At 35.8% G+C, this 22,123-nt stretch overlaps 1 protein-coding gene across 5 annotated transcripts in view; it reads left to right on the top strand.

Moving 5' to 3' along the window:
• The window catches only part of LOC145662650 (uncharacterized), a 293,979-nt gene that overhangs the window by 115,601 nt on the left and 156,255 nt on the right, over positions 1–22,123 (top strand). For all 5 annotated transcript variants that reach the window (XM_081728436.1, XM_081728438.1, XM_081728437.1 and 2 more), the window contains one exon: positions 19,813–19,983. In XM_081728436.1, coding sequence (XP_081584562.1) covers positions 19,813–19,983 — 171 coding nt within the window. The remainder of the gene's footprint in view (positions 1–19,812; positions 19,984–22,123) is intronic.

The following is a 22,123-nucleotide window of genomic DNA, read 5'->3' as shown; positions in this document are numbered from 1 at the left end:
AAGTCAGCCAAGAAAATTCGAAACTAATGATAAAAACGGATGTAATATTGTGGAGCGTTTTTTATTTTGCTACATGACACTACAAATATAACATTACGTTATAATTGTTTAACAAAAAAACACATTTATTTCTCGGAAAAACAGGAATAAAATTGTATTTAGCGGACCCTTCGTAAAAATATAAGCAACCCTGAAGCTAAAACATTTCAAATAGAACTAAAGTTGTTAGATCATAGCCAAATTTCATGACCAGTATATCACAATATCATTTGATCACTCCAGTTAAAAGTTAGAAAACGCAAAATAATAATAATAATAATAATAATAATAATATAATAATAATAATAATAATAATAATAATAAAAAATAAAATTGAATTATGTCTTCATAAAAATTCTACGAAGTCAGGAATATTTCACATAGAACTAGAGTAGAAATATGTCACAACCATCAGTTTATCACCATTATTGTTTGAACACTCTTATTAAGTTAGAAAATGCAAATAAAACATTTACTTCGCACAAATAATAATAATAATAATAATAATAATTATTAATAATAATAATAATAATAATAATAATAAAATTGTAGTTGCTGTCTTTTCACAAAAATTCCACGAAGTTGGAATTTTCTTCTTTGCTCTCTTTCTTTCTTTTTCTTTCTTTTCTTTTTTGTTTACCTTCAATTGCTATCTTTCGTTCTAAGATCTTGGCTATCATTATATTTCTCCATTCATGTTTTCCCAAACATCTTTTCACTAAGCTATTTTTAGAGCATTTAGAGTAGTCTACAGCATTTGCATTGAACGGGCACAAGCCACATTTCCTGAAACCATTTCTAATTGAATCAGAGAGAAAAGAACGGTTTACTACCGTTGACAAGAGTGAAGAGAAGTGAGATTTTGTTACACACTTATTTATGTGTTTGGATTGGCTTTGCCAGTCATTAACTATATTCTTCCATTCTATCTTGAGGGATTTGAAGACACTAACATCTGCTGGCTCAAGAATGTGTATTGTATTAGGTGGTAAGGCATATGGAATTATTCAGTTTTCGATGCAAAACACATTAAGTTCCATAGTTGGATGTGTGCGATGCCCTTCAACAAATCAATGTATTGGTCTTTTAACGTTATTTCTTCCAGCTATTTGTTTATACCATTTCAATCCTCATCCAGGCCTGTTTCTGATCTTCCCCAAAACCAGAACTTCGGCATACTTTCTATGATGTCACGCGGTGGTCTAACATACGGGAAAATAACCATTGGAAATACAGTTTCGCCGTTTGCAGAGAAAACTTGAAGAACAGTGATTGTTTCTTTGTCAATTGCACGTCGGACTTCATAAACATTTTTCAAACCTTTCGATGCGATAAGTTTACCAGTTTCCAGGCAAAGGCTAAAACTAGCTTCATCACGATTAAAGATTCGGGTGGGATCTTGAAGAATATCGGATGCGTTAATGCTTTGGAGATACTCCTCGATTTCTTTCAACCACTTTCGAACAAATTCTTCGGTGAATGTTGCTCTTGCTTTCGGGAACTCTGCAAACTAATTCTGGGTTTCCTCGTAAGAACACTTTACACCATTTCTCTCCTAGATAGCTCTCTTTGAAAGATTTCTTTCTATTGTCACTTTTTACAATATTGTATACTGTATTCAATATATCCATTTTTTTTGTCCAAATCCAACTTTGGCTATTTCAGTAATTCACTGAACTAGCTTATTTTCTTCTGGTAGTGTTAACACTGGATCTGGTCCCATTTTCCTTTTCTTTTCATGTACTCGATCATGAATTCTATCTTGCAGTGTGTTGCGAGAAACATTGAATGTTCTGCTCGTTTCACGTATAGTCATTCCATTTTCTACAGCCCTCAGTGCATTATAGAGAGACTCTTCTAAGTACTGGTGAATTGACCACCGTTTTCATTTCTGAACTTCCATTTTTCTTCCTTTTTCATTCATTTATATTTACTTACATGAAATGAGTAAGTGGGAACCTGGTTTTAGCAAATTTGGATGTTGATATTTAAAATTGCAGTAAAATTACCAACAGGGTTGACTTTAGGCTTTCGAGGCACCAGTACTCGGCCTTTGCATTTCTACCGGGGCTGACTATTGGAAGAACAAAGATTTGTGAGTCATGCTGTATATTATTAACAGAAGAGAAGTGAATACTTGGTCTGGGCATGTGATGGACGAAATTGCACACACATGCGATAATTCTAGTACTCAGCCCCGGGGGCTGACTATGAGAAAATCCCTCATTTTTCAAATCCAGTACTGCCCCCCCCTATACAAACGAAATGCTCAAAATCTATAAAAATATTTTTTCTGTTTTCATTTCCTTAATATATACAAATTAAAAAATAAAAAGAATATTTATTATTTTTACATTAGATAACAAATATACATATGTAACAAAAAATCCCATCTGTTATTTTTACGTAGCAGATTCACGCATTACAACATAGCATCTTTGTCCACCTATTGCTGCGACATTAGGTGACATTTCGGTGTGACATGTGATCGGCTGTGTAGAGGATGAATGTCTGAAAGCTAAGCTTCATATTGATAAGGGTCAAAACGTAACGTTTTCTTAGGCACATTCACCCTATTGTGATATTTATCAAAATTGAAATACAAGGTGCACATCAAAAGTACGCGGCGTTTCATTCTAATTTCCAAGAACAAAGAAGTACAGGGAACTAATCTGTGTCTGTTTCTCAGCAAACTGTTCCTCTTCGTTGATATACAGATGCTATCCCTCTGTCCACTTTTTCTAGCATATGACATAGTCAGGCATGTTTCAGATATTGGAAAATAGCACTTCCCAAGGTTGATCTACGGGCAAAATGGCATCCACGAAGTGAATTCCTCAGATTTGGGAACGAGAAATCACTTTGGGTTAATTTAGGTGAGTAGGGTCGGTGTGGCAGAAAGTTCAATAACGTGGTCAGCCAAGAATGATGTCGCAACATTAGCACGGTGTGGCAGTCTGTTGTTCATGTGGATGATGAAATTGCCATTTGCCACTTGTGGTCGTTTCTCAGTCAAGTTAGCAAAAATACTGTATCTAAAAGTGGACGAAGATAGGGGGAGAATGGGGGAATGGCGGTCTCCTAAGCAAAAATCGTCAATATCTAGCTCCTAAAGTACGAAAAGTTCCGCGATAAGTTGATCATATAGGTAATTCTGTCTAGATTATTTTGGCCAATTTCAAAGTACATATTTCATTGCCAAGCTAAAAACGAAAATATGAGCATACTCAATTGGCCATATTTCCCACACGGTCGGGCAGTGGCGGATCCAGGGGGCATCGCCCCCCCAGAAGACGAAACTTTCTTATTTTATATATAAATAAAACAGAGTTTGGAGCTCTTAAAAGTAGCTCTAAGTAGCAGTATTACAACCCTCCGCCTCCCTCAGAATTCCGTCCTGGATCCGCCCCTGCGGTCAGGTAATGCCAGTCAGGGATTTCCCCATGCTTTACATACGAAAAAAAAAAAAAACTCCATTAACATTTCAAATTTATTCATTAACTTTAGAAGAGCTGGGTATCTACAGGGACATAATAAACCGCAGTTTCGTGTAAAGAAGATGTAAAAAAACTACTTATTCATTGAAGTTATCTTAATATATTTGAAATATAGATCTATTGGTATCGTCGAAAAATCATCAAACGAATATATACGCCTGGATCCAGTGAAAGTTCCTTGTTCAACTTCATCATCTCTGGCCTCTGAGTTAGACTACATTTGAAGAGCTTTGTTTGGGGGTTGACTGTCAAAACTTATTTATTATCGTTTATTTTAATGTCGGGAAGCCCCGGTCACTGACTGCCATTACCCCATCCGTTTGACCAGGGCTACCCAAAACTCATGTTTTGAGTAAAACACGGTCAACACCAACATACTTTAGAACTATATAAGTATAGTATTTATCTAAAAAGTCACTTAATAAAAATATCAAATGGAATAGTACTTACAGTGTCGAATATTTTGCCTAATATTACATCAAATGCAGCGAAAAATACAGCACACCTTCATTTAATACCTATCACTCCTACAATGGCGTCGCTCTCAAAATTACTTTATCTGACAGCTGACAATAAGGCGCCATCCTCTGCTTCTATTTACGACAAGCGTTTCACGCTATATCGAACTGACCGGGGCTATCCCTCTCTCCCCTACTTGCCCGTAGTGATATGACCAGGTTGAAACAATCACTCCCTAGGAATCCCAGAAGATAGCATACAGCACCTTCTCATTGGATGCCACCTGACAGAATTAAGGAGGGGAGTCTGTGTTTCCATGCATCGACTGCCTATGTGTTTGTGGACTAAATAATGGGTTATATGATTCATCCATTGTCACATTTTCCGAGAAATTGCGTTCTTTGGGTTGTTCCAAAGTTGGACGTCCGTTTCCAGCGATAATTTTTCTAAAATTCATTTGGCTTTTATATCTTACATTTTCTTTGATTCTTCTTCTAGTGCTTGCGATTCTTCTCCTAGTGCTTGCGATTAAAATTAGTCAATATTGAGCGGCGAATTTTTACCCCCTCTCGTATACAGTGTGTCCGTAAAGTTGCGCAACCCAAAGTTTAATTGCGTATATCTTCTGAACCAAGAACGATAAAGACCAGAGACTTGAAACAAATGTAAGCCTGTAGATATTTTCGAGATCATGACCAATGTTGGAATTTATAACATTTTTGTGTAGCAACGAAATTACCGAAAGTGTAAAATAATAAAAAGTAAAAAATGATCAATTCAGTTGCAGAAAACTGACCCCCTGTGGGTTAATCCCTGTGTATATATGCAGACGCATCAACATTTCGCCATTGGTGCGAAAATATGATAAAGTTGATGCAGTGTTGCCATGTAAAAATAATTCATGCAAGTTCGTAAAATGGATGTCTTTTTTTGTTTGACAGAAACGCGGCTCCTGCCGACACTGTTGTAAAATTACGGCAGCAGGTGTGTTTTAGGTTAATTAATGATAAGTGATGAGAATTTGCACATAATTAATAACTTGAGTTTTTATGCAAAAATTTGCGATAAATTACTTACAGCTGGTAACCCTGGAATCGTCGTAGAAAGAGAAGGGCGCTTTACAGCAAGAGCTCGAAGTAGTTGTCGCGATCTTGTAAACACAAATTTACATGTTTTTCAAGTTTCTTTACAGCAATATAAGAGTGTTCCTGGTGATTGAATTTCTGTTTCAATGTTGGTCTTCAGTTCCTCAATGGTCCTGGTGTTATTCTTGTACACCATATTTTTTAGGTAACCCCATAAGAAAAAGTCAGGTGATGTTAAAACAGAGAACGGGAGGGCCACAAATTTTCGGAGATGATGTCATCACCAAAAAATTCCCTTCACATTTCTAATACAGGGTGTTGATCAGTCACGAAAAAGTCACGAAATTTAGCTTTCGGGTCACGATTTTTTAAACTGTACAAATGTAAGTACAGATTGAAAAATTTTGTTCTATAAAACGTCAAAATTTATCACCAAAATTAACCAGCGTCTGGACGGCTTTAGACGCTACCAAATCGCAAGCAAAGTACGTTTCTATCGCATGCATGAAAATTTGGCCTAATTCGTACCCAAATTTGCTCTTGAAAATGTTAGGAAATTTTATGATTTGGTAAAGAAAATGTCACGAAATTTCATTTTGGAATTTTAGTAGACACCCTGTACACGCTTACATTTGTTTTAAGTCTCTATCTTTTTCGTAATTCATTCAAAAGATATACACAATCAAACTTTGAGTTGCGCAATACGGACACACTGTAGTTTGGATTTCTCCCGCCAATTAACATGTTTTACGATAATTTAAAAAAAAATCGTTTGAACGAATACGACGCGTATTTTCTTTGAGTTACGCATTGATCTTTATTGAACAGTGTTCCTTCTAGAACAGTGAAGGATAAAAAAATGTATTTAAGCTCCTCCTCCCGATTAAAAAAAAAAAGAAAGAAATTTCACGATAAGTTTATTCCATTCTGAGACACTATGTAATGTAACAGTTTCATCACATTCTAAAATAAGGTAAACTACATAGCAAATTCCATTGTGTATACTTCAGACAGAATTCTTATTTAACAGGTAGTGACATTGTCACTTCAGTGGATGAAAATAACTTCAGTTGTGATGATAGATAAGTAGATGAGATTTTTTCCCCATATTATGCAGTTTTTGCGTTTTGTGAATTTGGCAACACTGCATCGGGTGAAGTTAATCGAGTTTGGAGAGCTCAAATCTGCGATTACCACAGAAAGTCACTATATTACCGACGAGAAGACATAAAATAAGGTATTATTATTTTGCTAGACATCAGGAAAATGATCCTGGACAACAAATGTATGAAACGAAACTTTATACTTGTTTTTAGAATGAGATCCGTACTCGAGGATAGTTCTTACTCTTGCACCACGTACAGAAATGGTGGTATGTCATGTACAAGTGGTAATAGAACACAGAAGAAACCCAGATCATGTACTCACACTGGAATATGCAGTATGAGTACACCGTGATCTGCTTTTCTTATGTGTGCTATTACAACTTTTACATGAAATACCATCACGTTTGTACGTAATGCAACAGTAAGAACTATCCACGAGCACGAGACATGCAATATGCGTTCAAGGCCCCCCCCCCACATACACACATAGTGAAATATAAAGTACAAGGGCACTACAGAGGCGCACATAAAGTAACGGGTACGTACAGGTCTTCACGAAAACCTGTACGGAATGACCCCCAAACCTTCCTTTCTGTCTGCAAACACCGCGAAGCAATCACGCTTGACCTGGTAATACTCTGTACACCTCAGACATTTGAACATCAGCAGTCGTGAAGAAAAACAACACGTAAGAAGAACAAAGGTGAATACAGGTTCGTTCTTTTTTATTTTCGTATCAGTCGATAAGTAAATGAAAGTCGCTTTGTTACCCCATTTTCAGCTTCCTAGATCCTCAATGAATAATCCGTAAAAGACTGAACTTCGTGAGTCCTCCGGAAATGGTGAAGAACTGTTGTATACTATATCCTAAATAAATAACATATATAAATGTAAAAGTATATAATTAAGTTATTCTTTTCATACAATTGGGAGATCATTATGGCATTTGTTATTCTATTATTAATACAACATTTGGGTAGTGGCGCTATTCTAATTTATATATATATATATATATATATATATATATATATATATATATATATATATAATATACAGTTGCGGATCCAGGATATGATCAAGGGGGGCTACAGCTCCTATAACCCCCTTGGATACGCGCCTGTATATATATATATATATATATTTGAAAGATATAGTAGACGGATAGGTAGAGAGAGAGAAATAAAATTCTCTTGTGACACGTAGCGACCTACACAACATACAAGTGGTGTAACGAAATTATGTTGCACTTCGAATATCTTGGAAACGAATTATCCAAGATAGATAGTTGTCAAAAAGTATTTAAAAGACCTTCATCCAGTAATAGATCAACAATTGTTAATAATAGTATGTATGAGTTTTAAATATAAGGGTTACCCTTACTGTTTCACTCATATGATCCGAGTTCTCATTCTTGATATCTGAGCATTTGAGATTAAGGAATATACTAAACATCTATACCTTCTTCTGAGAGATCGTACGTTTAACCCTGTAGCTGTAAGAATTCGTAAGAACGGAAAATTTTACCGTTCCCCCGTTCTCCATTAATCATCTCGTATGTACAGAGCAAAGTAATGTTCTTCAAATAGGTCAATTGTTTTTGGCTGTGAAAAATTTGTATTCTGGGTCATTCCATCGTCACGGGCAGGACATTTACACTACATTTTTGGTGCTTTAAAGTTGTATATTTCTTAAAGTACAACATAAATTCTGCTAATTGTATGATATATGAACAGTACAGACTTAGGAGTACATGTAGCTGATGTTTTCAGTATTTTTTTTCTATTTAGAGTAGAAAATATTAATTCCTAAACGTCTGTCACGGGCGGGGACAAAAAAGAGAAGTGACTTTCGACACACCAAGTGAATGTTACAAAACTCTGTGAATTCTTAGCTCAAAATGATTTTATTTAAACGGAAATGCATAAATGATGAAAATTTTTTAACGAACCCCACATAAGAGAAATTAGCCAAATATTTGTATTAATAAATAAAATAAACTTTACTGTGTCACGGGCAGGACACCGTGTGAATCAACACACAAAACCTCAATAAGAATGATTTCAAAAATGAAATAAAATCGAAAATAAGTCAATTTCTGCTGTTCTGTTATAGCATTGTACACAGATAATTCTATTTACTTTACTTGAGGCTCGCTTTTATCACATAAAAATAATATGTCGTACACTTATTTCTCACCACCTACACTTTAAGAAATGGTTTTATTTACCCATTTACACCCATCTTGTAGGGAAATTCATACAAAACACTGTCTAACAGTATATAAAATAGGTGCTGGTATTCAGTGCCCGTGCTGTGAAAAATCAGCGCCCGGGGCGAGAGTATACGACGCGTCGCGACGGCGCCCCCGTAAATATGAGTGAGGTCGACAGACCAGCCGCAAAGCGTCATCATAGTTGGCGCAATGCGTAAGAAAATTTTCAAAAGTAAACCCTTCTTTTCCTTGATTTTGAGTACTTTTTAATACTTTTTTCCTTCCATTTTATATATATTATTTTTTCCTTCTGAATTTTGCGCCCCCTTACTTTGACGCCCGGGGCCATCACCCCGCTAGCCCCTTCCTTCCACGGCACGCCTCCTCCCTGCTGATAACACAGGTATTATTTGATCGAAATGCACGTAAGGCACATCTTCAACAATCTTGAAAATTTTACCGCAATAACTTACGGTCTTCATACAAATTTCAATGACTTCTTCGTCCTCTTCCATTGAGCTTTGTGCGATATTGCATGTCTATGTTTCTTTTTTCTGTCCACTAGAGAAAAATTCCATCAACAAAAATGTTCCTTGTGTTATATCTTCAACAGCTGGTCTAACACAAGCCTTGTTAACATGCAAATCTAAGTCGTCGCTCAGGATAGCTTCATGGCTTTCGGAATCATTATTTTCAGAATCAGAATAAAAGTCTGTTACAAATTGAAAGATTTTACACGGACGAAGCTCTGATTTAAAAGTTCGACGAACTATCAAATTTTCGCTGTCAAATTGCAGGAAAAAAACTGTTTTGATTGGAGACATTCAATTGAGAATTGAGAATTTTCCCGTCTTTTATTTTTTAATTTCTGCTGATGATCGTTTCAAAATATATCTGTTTTACTACTAAGAGCTTAAAGCTGCTACGAATTCAGCAGCACATTCTACAATTACTTTCTTTTGTTTCACAAAGTTCCATACTGGCCTTTTTGTACGTACTCCAATCCCATCCACTTCTCCCTTGAAACGAACAAAAAGGTGACGCTATTGATAATATTTATATGACACTTATTTTAAGTTAAAACATCATACTGACAGTAACAGATAATCCTCTATTTAAGTAAATAATGTTCATGCTTAGAAAACGTTATTTTAGTATACATGGAATAATTTTCTATCATGAATAACCAATGTACACAAACTTTCCCAGCAGTAGCATGCCCACTGTCACGGGCAGGACAAGTTTTCAAATTGAAATAAATCGAAATATATTATTAGCATTAGTCCAAAATTTGGTAAATGTGAAGTACACGTGCAAAGTGTTACTTCTACCAAGTACGAACCACATTCTCAAAATTCAGTACAATAACTTTTGGTAGTTTTCTGTCACGGGCAGGACACTCAAGTTGACGTTTATATCTTTAATTATATTATAAACAATTTTTATCCTGTAAACACTTTTTCAACTGCAGCTCGTAGCAAAAAGAAGAATCTTGAATAGCTCGAAGTTACGTCAGCCAAACATGCACAATATACCGTAAAATGTTGCCGATAACAAGAATAAAAAAATTCCTCGCAGCTGACATGTTACAATTCAGAACTTAGACTTAAAATTTTACATGAATTCTAAGTATAAATAAGTTTTCTTTGTGAAAAAGTAAATTTCGTTCTATTTACTTCATATATATGTAAAAATGCATTGATTTTGACAGTTTTCGAAAATTTGGGTTCAGGCTCACTTTTGCGTGGAATGGCCCTTCTACAAGCTCTCCCTTGCAGCTGAAATTTGCAATACATACATTTGCTTTGCTAATAGAAATACAAAAGATATAGAAATCTATAAAAGATATAGAAAAATATAGAAGTTGCCACCGAACATTTTGGTTTTGATATAAATTGTGTATAAATCCTGAACAAACGAAAATTTTATGAGAACAATCGTGAACAAACGATCTACATTGTTTAATTTTCTAATTCTGAAAATGGGTTCTGCGAGGTTTATTTCGGTATAACAAACGTTTCTGCGAACCCCAAATATTTTAACAACCGGTGCGAACCGGCTGAATAGCACCACTGCATTTAGGATAATTTTGGATCTGGGGGGGCCAAAATTAGGTAGAATCACCATGTTTACAGGACAAATGAGTTGACGTTACGTAAGTGTAATTACTAATATAGCATAACCTAAACTAACCTAACTTAACCTAACCTAGCCTAAACCATCAAAAACAGAAAACATACGAAGAATGTACGAATTTTAAGCAAAGCATTTTGCCCCCCCCCAAAAAAAATCCAAATATCATAACCTAAACTAACCTAACCTTCCTAAACCATCAAAAAATACAGAAAATATGGCAAGAAAGCACGAATTTAAGAAAAATATTCTGGCCCCCAGTTCAAAAAATATGACCAACATTTCAATAAAGATATAGCGAAATGTAGTAGAAAATGAAATATATTTAATTTTGTTAAATCGAAATAGAGAGTAGGGAGAGACCGTGTAGCCTAAATGTTGAAGTAGAAAATGAAGTAGGCGAGGATGATAAAGGATTTTAATATTCTTCGGGATGAGTTTGAAAAGGCTATATCCGAGATTAGGAATGGAAAGGCAACCGGGATAGATAATATACCAATCGAATTCATTAAAAATATAGGAGACAAAGGAAAGAAATAATTGTTCCGACTATTAGACAGGGGAGTGGCCAAAAGACTTCCTGAAGACGATCATGATACCGATGGCTAAGAAATCGAACCCAAAGAAATGTTCCAAAGAGAAACTGGTTGGGACATTGCCTAAAAAGAAATTGTATCGTGAGGGATGCCATATGGGGTATGGTGGCGGGAAAGACAGGCAGAGGGTGAAGGAGACTACAATTAATGGATGATATAAAAACAGAAAGATCATACGTGAAGACGAAAAGGTTAGCGGAGGACCGTGGAGCATGGAAGCTTCTCAGCTGCTGGAAGTGACCTGCCAGTAAGGGCATAATACCTATGATGATGATGAAATCGAAATAAGAGTATGGATCTGATTATTATATCGGTGGATATTGAAAATAAGCGCACATTTGGGAGTTAGGGGTAATTGCTTTCCCTTAAAAGATGACTCTTAGAAATCAATTAATGTTTACCAGTATGAATGCCTTAAGATGAAATTTTCTGTGCAGATAAAGAATATGGGATAACTTTATAAGGGTCTTCACATTACTTTCCTTGCTTTCAATAGGGCGTTCATATATTCAAGATTGTTTCTCCTAATAGATACCCAAATAATTGCGTAGAATATACGTTTATATATATATATATAATATCATGGTAGATGTTTTGTTGGAAATTACAGACGTACTCGAGATATAGTTTGGAGTTATTTGGAGGCATTGGCGTCTCTGGCATGTAAAATTTTGGGGGGACATCAAAGGAAATGATCTAACTGCTAGTGAGTATCTAAATAAATTAAAATAAAATAAAATATTGAATATTTCGTATTTCAAAATATTGGGGGGGGATGCGTCCCCCCGCCAGAGACGCCCATGTTTGGAGGGAAGGAGGAGGATCGCTCGCTTCAACAATACAGAACACCACTATTATTGTTATTAGTGAGCGTATTAGAAGTTTTTGCTTTTCGACTCAATTAGCATTTGTGTGTCTCTGTCTGTTCCACGATGACTCTCGTAAAACTTATCCAATTTTAATGTACTTGGTATGTACATTTCTTCCATGTGTACCGTAGAAGGGGGCTACTTAAACTTTGGAGAAAACTTGGACATTTTCGGTGATACTTTGACACCATGTTCTTCAAGATATTGTTAACTCATATTCAAGCACACCAAGATGGAAAAGAAAAGATTGTTGTAATAGGAGACAACTTGGGATATCATTTCTCCCCAAATGTTGTAAAAGCTGCAGTGAAAGAAGGAATCTATTTCACTTGTCTGCCGTCTAGCTCAACGCTTCTTCTGCAACTTTTAGATGTCGGAGTATTTACCCCCCTCAAAAAACACTGGAGACAGATCTTGGAAAAATGGAGGAATGCATGCTTTGGCTGCTAAAGTTCCAAGTAGGCTTGCCACCTCTTCCGGAATGGCCGGAAGTCTCCCGGAATCGAACTCACTTTCCCGACCTCCCGGACAAGCTTTGGGATCTTCCGGAATTATGATTTAATGCTGTCACTGTTTTTATTGCCTTCCTAAAAGTAATGAGTTTTAATTTTCTTTTTGAAGTTTAATTCTGTTCCGAAGTTAGTTTTCCTTTGGTATGGTATGCATTATGAAATTAAAAACAATGCTCAAGATTTAACGCAATACTAAGTTTTTCCTTGTAAACAATAACGTCGGCAAATCGCTCCATATCCAGAAGTTCAAATGATAAACAAATGTTTGTTAAACATGTATTTGTGCGCCACCTTTCGTTTGATTTACATAAATACATAGGTACAATAATTGTTTTAAATTTAGTGAAAATAAAGAGCGTTTGTTTAACTGAGAGGGGAGGGGAAATAAACACATTGTTGCGGCTAAGAGTTTACGCAAGTACTGAAAAAACGAAAACCCATTGTCGAAGTCTCGAAACTTCTTTGTTTCCCTTTACGTGATTTTGGTTCACTGTATAAATTTAGTTCGTCGAGTGTCACGGTGGAGTAAGTGGGTTTCGTAGGCGTTCTTGTCGTTCAATAGCTCTCTGATTCGGAGACGCAAGAAAAGAAAAGAAAAAAGTATTACTGTACATTTAATGACGATTGATTGGTTGCAGAAAAAGAGTGAATATGAAGCGGAATGTAGAGATTGTCGCCAAACGTTTTCGATAAAGTTTGAGGGCGTTCGTGCAGTAAATGTTCATGCTAGTTCTGCGAAACATCAACGTTTAGAAAAGGAGAGAAGAGAAAATGTAGTACTTACATCTTTTTTTTACGAAGCCCAACACTAAGGAGGAGGATCTCGTCACGGCTGCAGAAATTACAGCAATGTATCATGGAGTGAAGCACCATCTTAGCTATAACAGCCAGGATTGTGCAAACAAGGTGGCAAGTATTATGTTTTGTGACTCAGCAATCGCAAAAAAGATTAAATGTGGGCGCACGAAAGCCAGCAGCATTGTGGAAAACGTACTTTCGCCATTAGCACAGAACAGCTAATTCAAGAGCTAGAAGCAAAATTCTTTTCGGTGGCCACGGATTCTTCGAATGTTGGTAATCTGAAATTGTACCCTTTAGTAGTGCAATACTTTTCGAAGGAAGAGGGGATAAAAATCGGTCTCTTGGACTTTTATGAAGACCCCGATGAAACCAGCGAAAGTATCAGCAAACACATTGAAAAATCGGTTTGTGAAAATAACTTGAATTTTGCTAACATTTCTTCATTTGCCGCAGACAATGCTTCAGTAAATTTCGGGAAGAATGTTTCTGTGTACGAGAAATTAAAAACTCGCGCTCCTAATTTGATCAAAGCTAACTGTAAGTGCCACATGTTGCATAATAGTGTGAAACATGCAATGAAAGCGTTTTCCTTCGATGTGGAACATCTTGTGCTGAAAGTTTTTAGTGAATTCTCTGCTTATGCGAAGAGAACCAAAGAACTAAAATCATTTTTTGACTTTGTAAACCAAGAATATAAGGAAGTACCACGGCATGTTCCTACGAGGTGGTTGTCCCTTCTGTCTGTTCTCGAACGTCTTCATCTGAATTGGCCAGCATTTCGATCATATTTTATATCACAAGAAGAAGATGAATGTTCTAAGATCATATGGGAAGCATTTAAGGACGAAGAAGAATCATATGCTCAAATGTTGTGTTTGTTCCTCCAAAACATAATGCAAATATTCAATAATAGCATTAGACTCATGGAAAGCGAGAACATATCAAGTGCAGAATTACATGAAATCATGGCACTACTGAGGAAGAAACTCATTGAAAGAAAGGAAGATCAGTACTTTGGGAAGTCAGTTATGGATAGGATGAAGACTGGAAGAGTGCAAGAAAGCAAAGTTTGTAAATGAAGCTAACATTTTCTTGGAGAAGTGCATCTCATACTTGGAGAAATGGTACGATTTTGATAAATCCAGTTTCAAGCTCATGGGTATTCTGTCTTTGAAACAGCCAATTAAGTGGGATGACTTGGTAAGTCTCTGAAAATTTGAAGTTTGAGATCGATATGAACAAACTATACGACGACTTTTGTTTAGTGAGGAAGGGAAGACATCGTTGTGTGAATCTAGTGATAGAGTAGACTTACGTTGGGTGGAATTTTTCAAGAAAGTTACACCTCAAGGATGTGGAAGTGAGTTAATTAAATTAGTGTCATTCGTCCTCTCAGTCGCTGTTTTGAATGCAACTTGCGAGAGACAGTTCAGTGTAATGAACCAATCATTTTGCAAAGAAAGGCGTAACATGGGCGAGGGATTATTGAAAGCTGAACTTCAAATATGTCAAAATTATACTATGGATTGCAGTGATTTCTATAAATATGCACTTAAGAATCAGAAGCTTTTGAATGCTGCTAGGAGTGACGTGAAGTACAAGTTCAAGAAGAATAATTAGACAGGTGATATTCTGTCCAGAAAAAATATTGTTTCATCCTCCAACGACACATGCTTTCTGTTGAGTTATTCTAGTTCCCTACTCTGTGAAATTTACGTGTTTTATCCTCTGTGTTTAGTATAAATAAATGTAATTAATGTTAATTCAAAGAGTTTAGTTCCAAATATGGTTTCAAGAGATGGAGCTGCATTGGACCACTCATTAGAGATACAGGCTACTGTTTTTCAGCGCTTGATTCACGAGGTTTACTAAAATTTCATTTGTTTGCTCCAGAAGTCTCTAAATACAGTAATGGTGTATCTTCCAAACGCGTTGTAGATGTTATAACCTCTAAGCGTGTATAGATTTAATTTAGTATATTATTACTAAATAATGTTTCAATACTTTTTTTTTTTTTTTTTTGGTTTCATAGAAATCTCCCGAAATTCTATTCTTGTGAGTTGGCAAGCCTAGTTCCAAGCAATCTCCAAAGTGCTTTTAGAACAACTGGACTTTATCCCTTCGATAAGCAGGCTGTGCTCAAGAATCTTCCTGGCGGTGATAGTGGTACATCTGAAAGGATCTTGGATGAAAGCCTTTTGGAATTTCTGAAGGGAGAACGAGGTTTCAACCAAGAGAGAATCCGCCACAGAAGAGGAAAGAAAGTGAACGTAGCACCTGGAGCACCAGTTACTTTGAAAAGCAACAAGAACAATAATCAACTCGAATCTGAAGAACTTCCAGAACTTGAAGTGCTAAGTGATGACTTCCCACTGGCTGAGCCAGCGTGTTCCAATGTGACCAAGAAAAGGGAAATAGACGACAATCTTTGTTCAATTTGTAAGTGCGATTTCGCCCATTACCGAGGAAGAGATTGAATTTGTTGTGTGTCATGCAAGTTGTGGGTCTGCGGGATATGTAACAAAGGATCCAGAGATCCGTTCTATAAATGCGAAAATTGCCAAGACGATATGTAATAGAACTCATTACTGTACCAGTTCTTATTACAAAACATTTTGTAGTTTCGATTTCAAGTTTTTAATTATATTATTATTGTTTCACTTTGCTTGATAGCCAAGTTTTAGTTTCAAAATTTGTTAAAAGTGTTGTCAAATGTAGGAAGGGTAAATAAAAGCACAAAACCACCCCAAATCTGCCTTTATCATCTATTAACAAAAAAAAAAAAAAATGTTTTTTAAAAATAAAATCAAGTGTTAAACAAGCCCCAAAAGCCACCCAAATTTGACCTAAAATGAAAAGAAGTAACATGTCAAACTAGCCCCAAATCGTGGGGCTACATAGTCACCAATTTAAGTCAGAATACTTTGGTGTAAGACTTAGTGTAAGGAAACGTTATTAGTAGGGGTTTGTAGCCGAAGGTCCATTTGGTGTAACTGCACACATGCAATATAATATCGAAAATAAATACGAGAGTTATGTTCAATAAACTTTTCAAAACATGTCAAAGTACCCCCTCCCTTACGGTAAAAACAACTTACTGTTTGGTATTTCAATCGATCAAGTATAAAGGGATTAAAACGTGGAAAATCCACCCCTTGTAGCAAGTTTACTCTTGCACATGCAAAACTATTTTCCAATATAAATTATTTTAAAAAGTTTCGATGGCAAGAGTTTACTTTGTGCCGACCAGTGACTACAAGTATAAGTAGTAGTAGTAGGAACGGGTTAGAAGCCCCCCAGGGGTTGCTTGGGTTCTGTTCTTCCTGAGCTGTTCCGGGAAACAGGTCAAATGAATCGGTTTCAGTCACTGGTCGGCACAAAGGACTTGCCGTTTGGATTATGACAAAATTTAATGTATATTTTTTCATGGAGTTGAGAATATCCTCACAGCTTAACGTTAAAATCTGTTAAGAATAAAAGTGTGAATCCAGTCTCCCCCTTCAATTTCAAAAATAGGTTCTATGATCATTTTCTTTAAAATGTTCTGTGAGGTATTCCCTCTCCAGGAAGTTAATATCAGGAAAGAATAACGTATTGGATTTAACTTAGTAGCCCCTCAATTTGTCAATATCTTGCCGTACGAAGGAACACTAATGTTGAATTTGTAGCATTAACTAGCACTAACGTTTCACTAATGATTCACTACCTTTTGACTTACCTCTATTTTCTTCCGAAAGCTGACTTTTAAATTGGCGATCTTTACGTTGCTAATAACTCTTCGTCAAAATCTAAAATTGGAAAAAAAAATCCTCATTAGTCCCAGGACCTGCCGAAAGGCAGAATGCTTAATAATAATAACCTTGGAGCACTGATTCATACCCTATTCATATTACGCAATACTTATAAATGAAAGTTCCGATTTTGATTTGACTGTCGCTTTTATATGTTAATTTTTCATATACAGCAGCTTCAATGTTGTACTTATAGAACCAATCAACACAATGACTAACGATAAACACCGTGTTAGCTTTGGCAAACTCTATTTTTAAAAATGGCGATTTTGTCATAACGTCAAGCCAGAATCATCATTCTAATTTCCTAATAAATCTTCTTACGTATGAGAAGTAACGTGTTTGCAGTACTAACGTAGTACTGATAAATAATACCTTTTCGTGGTCTCCAAAGCTTATTTGTAAAGTTAGATGTTGGCTTGACGTCAAACTAAAATTCCCACTTTCATTTGTTAAAAACTTTTCGAACGTAAAAGCATTAACGTTGGGCTTTTAGCACTGACCAGCAGTAACCTAGCACTAACGATTGACGACCTTTTCAATATCCCCAGAGCTTATTTATAAATATTGCGCTTTTAGTTTGAAGTAAAGCCAGAATCGCCAATTTAATTTAATAAATTTTCTCACATAAGAGCACTAACGCCGTGCTTTTAGCACTACTAGCATTAACGTAATAGTAACGATTGACTCTTCGTTTGTTCTTCCCAAAAGTTATTTGTAAAAGTGGCGATTTTGGTTCGACGTTAGAATTGCCACTTTAATCAGTTAACGAATTTTCGTAAATACAAACACTAACGTTATGCTTATAGCACTAACGCAGCATTATTGGTCGACACCCTTTTCGTTTTCCACTAAGCTTGTTTGTAGAAGTGATGATTTTGGCTTGATATCAAGGTAGAATCTCCGCTTTAATTTGTTAACAACTTTCGTATGTGGGATCTCTAACACTGTTCCTAAAACACTATCGTTTGATCTCAATACTTACCCGTACCGACGAATGACTCTTTTCGTTTTTCGAAAGACTTGTTTATGAAAGCAGTGATTTTGACTTGACGTCTTGCTAGGATTCCACTTCAATTTGTTAATAACTTTTCACACTAGCGATACACCCTTTTCGTTTTCCGCAAAGCTCATTTGTAAAGATGCCGATGTTCGCTTGATGTCATGCTAGATTCGTCACTCTACTTTCTTTATAACTTTCAGAAGGTAGGAGCACTACCGTTGTGCTTATTGCCCTAATCAGCACAAGTGTAACACGAACGATTGACATCCTTTTCGTTTTCCACAAAGCTTATTTCTAAAAGTGGTGACTGTGGCTTGACCTTCTTTAATTTGTTAATAACTTTTCGTATATAGCCGTACTCACGTTGTGGTTGTAGCACTAACCAGCACTAATTGATATGCGTATGTTTTATTATGATTTTGAGATGTAGCGATTTTGATTCTATAAACGTCAATCAGTGTTTTCCGTTGATATTTGCATTGTAGTTCTAGAAACTTTTGAGCGTCCTTTTGCATATCGTTTAAATATTTCAAGATACATAGTCCATTCTGTATGTATAGTAAGTTTAATTTATTCTTAAGGATTAAAGTTGCAACGTACTAGTTGTACATAGAATCTTGTTGAAAACATACATACATACATACATACATATATATATATATATACAGTGAAACCTCTCTAAAGCGGACAGCCGTGGGGAATCAAAAATTGTCCGCTATAGAGAGGTGTCCGCCTTAGAGAGGTTTCAATATTTTCTTACGTAAATTAATAAACAAGGTAATATGCAATTATTAAAAAATATTTTTGCATGAATTACGTATTTATGAATATTACCAAAATGTTACTGTACCTGCATTATCTTGCCCCATCCAATTCGAGGCACAACATGAGAATAAAATGTTATAGTTCTCTGCACTTTACACTTATCGCTACTTACTACGTTCTCGGTGTGTTACTTTAATTTGTGAGTTAATTCCAGTCCAGCAATGACTTTTTAAAAAAATACAATATGCGTACCCGTGGTCAAAAAAAAACAAAACTTGTCTTCTGTTTGGTTAGAGATTCCAGCGGGACAGTAGAATGATGTGTTATTCCAAACAGTGGGCAACTGTCAGTTTTGTTTCTGAAGCAGGTTGGGGTGGGAGTGGAATGCAAGCAAAGGATATAAGGGTGTTGTGAAACAGAGACCCTTCCTCTGGGTTGCTGAACAGACAGTTGAGGAGGCAAAATGTTGTCACACTCACATGTTCTTCCTTGATGACATACGTATGAATTACTAAAAGTGTATTTTTACTGCACTTTCCAACTTGTTTCTAGAGAAAGTGTCCGTAATACGGAGGTAAATAATACCTATAAAAGACAAGAAAGACTGTCCGTGTCCGTACTAGAGAGTGTCCGCTTTAGAGAGGTTTGCCAATATGTTTTTTCCTATTACAGTGTTTGGGGATTACAAAATATGTCCGTTATGGGAGGTGTCCGTTAGTAGAGGTTTCACTGTATATATATATATATATATATATATATATATATATATATATATATATATATATATATATATATATATATATATAAATATATAATTAACTGAAACACTTTCCCGTCCTGCTTACATAATAACATTCTTGTGATAGAAATAATTTTGTAAATAGAAATTGGATGTTTATCGATTTTATTAGTGTTTTTCTTTTTTCTTTTACACATGTTTACAGAAACTCCTCTTGAAGAAGTCTCGGAAACTGTCAGTGGAAATGAAATAAATACAGAAAGCCCAGTATCAGGTCCATCATCGTCGTCATTTATGCAGGCTTTGGATTTATATCAGCGTGGTTCCCAAAATGAATCCAGGAAAAGAAATTCGTTCCAGTCAAATGATTGGAGTGGTAAGTACCTACATATTACTCTTTATTTCTCTAGGAGATGAAGCAAGAATACGTTTTTTCAGTTTGATAGTTTCTGTCAAGTTTCTTAGTCATTCCACGAGAACAGGAATTGATCTTCGATTAAGATCAAACGCACTACTTTCCCGTATTTGTAGTAAAAATATTACATGAACAAACGTTAAAATCAGAATGAACGTCTGGTCAAACATAGTGTAGGTACTCGGTTTCTCTTTGGAAAATGGTGAAGCGAAAATATCATTTATGTGCATCACATACGTTTTCTAAGCAAATGGAAAGGCACCAACTGAATAAGTAAGTATAAAGTTGTGTTTTGATTTAGATTTTTTATTTTACGAGGGATAACAAACGTTTTTGGGGTAAGTGAGATAGTTTGTCTGGGACTTTCTTTCCTGAAATATGTTACAAAAAAAGAAAAAATACAGTAAAACTTACTATTGACCACATACCTGGAACCACGTGAGGGTCACCAGATTTTTCAGAAGAAAGAAAAAAAAAAAAAACGGAAGATTATGTGATTTTTAGGAGAAAAGAAATTCAAAACGAGAAAAAGGGTTCAGAAACATATAACAAACACGTACAGCTTTCATATACGTAGAAACATAGAATACTTTTAATTAGAAAGTGGGACAGTTGCAACACACAAAGCACAAATAATATTACAATTCCGGTTCGGATTCAACGTTAAGCTGCGGGTCGTCGCCTCATATGGCCACAGTACTGAAAGGGATGCTAAGCTCAAATCCTCCTAATCAAATATATTACACAAACCCTTTTAGCCTTGTAATGGTATTTTAATGAAGACTTCGCATCTCTTTAACAGTCCCACATCCTTTCTTTATATGTTCAGAAAATTCTTTGCCCAACATACCGAGAATCACAACCACTTTGCGTTATACTTTTATTAGTCGATAATATTTTTTGTCCCTGACAACAGTATATCACGAGCCATCGAAATTGTGATATGATCGAAACAGTATTGACAAACGAAGGCTAAGATGCTAAGATCAAAGTGTAAGTGCCAGTTAGGTAGAAGATAAGGACACAACCTGTTGCACTTTCTCTCTGAACACTAAGTTACATCGTTGGATTGTGTTGTTAACGATGTGAGAAATAAGTTTATTTAGTTAAAAATATTTTTATTACTAACTTACAAAAAAATAAATAAATAGAAGTGCCCATGACAATCATTTTGCTTGTTTTTTAAATAACGGAAACATAAAATCGGAAACACTAAGGCTGCCTCCACACTAGGATCGCGTGAGCCGCTCATATGAACCTGTAGTGTGAAGGCATTGAATGCTTGTGAGCCGCTCAAAAGTTCGTGATACCAAAGTGGCAGCCATGCTAGAGCCAGAAGAATCTGCAGCTTTAATCTTGGCGATAAATTGCAAGAAAAAAAGAAAAGATGTAGAACAATGTTTATTCATCCTATAAATCGATCAAGACTGAAAGAATGTTCATTTTACAGTCTGTTTCCTGAACTGAGAGATGGAAAAAATCAATTACTTCAGGAAGTCTGTATCTTCGTTTGACGAACTGTATAATAGTATAAAGTGTGCATTTCTTCAGAGTAACACAAAAATGAGAAAATTTTCAACATCAAATATATGTTCACTTTTCTCCATTCCAACTAAGTTCACGCTCACGTGTGAAGGGCTCTCATAAGATTGCCTGTTATTTTCTTCCTTGCCAGTTACTGGCGGGGTGTCTTCATGGCAGCTCAGAGCCGTGGCCCACTTGCACCGAAGCGCATGTTTGAAGGCGTACATTTAAGACAATGTAAAGCTAGCAGCTGCAGCTCACGCAACGCAAGCGGCTCACATGATCCTAGTGTGAAGGCTAACTAAGCCACATAGATATGACAATGTACATACAATGTACTTGTTAAACTATTTCTGGAAACTTTATTTTATTTTATTTATTTATTTATTTATTTAGAATCGAAGTTGCCAACATAATTGTATTTCCGCACATGTCAGTGTTTCTTTCTTTCTTTTCTTTTATTGTTTCTTTCCTTTTTTGTTTTCTTTGTCTAACGTGCAGTTAGATCGGTATGTGCATCCACAGCTTTGAGAGTAAAAGCCTTTTATTCTGTATATGTAGTATCCTAACTGACCAG

Source organism: Thermobia domestica, chromosome 10, assembly GCF_964235325.1.
Source record: "Thermobia domestica chromosome 10, izTheDome1.hap1.1, whole genome shotgun sequence".
Taxonomy (NCBI): Eukaryota; Metazoa; Arthropoda; class Insecta; order Zygentoma; family Lepismatidae; genus Thermobia; species Thermobia domestica.
This window is presented reverse-complemented; position numbering and strand designations above follow the sequence as displayed.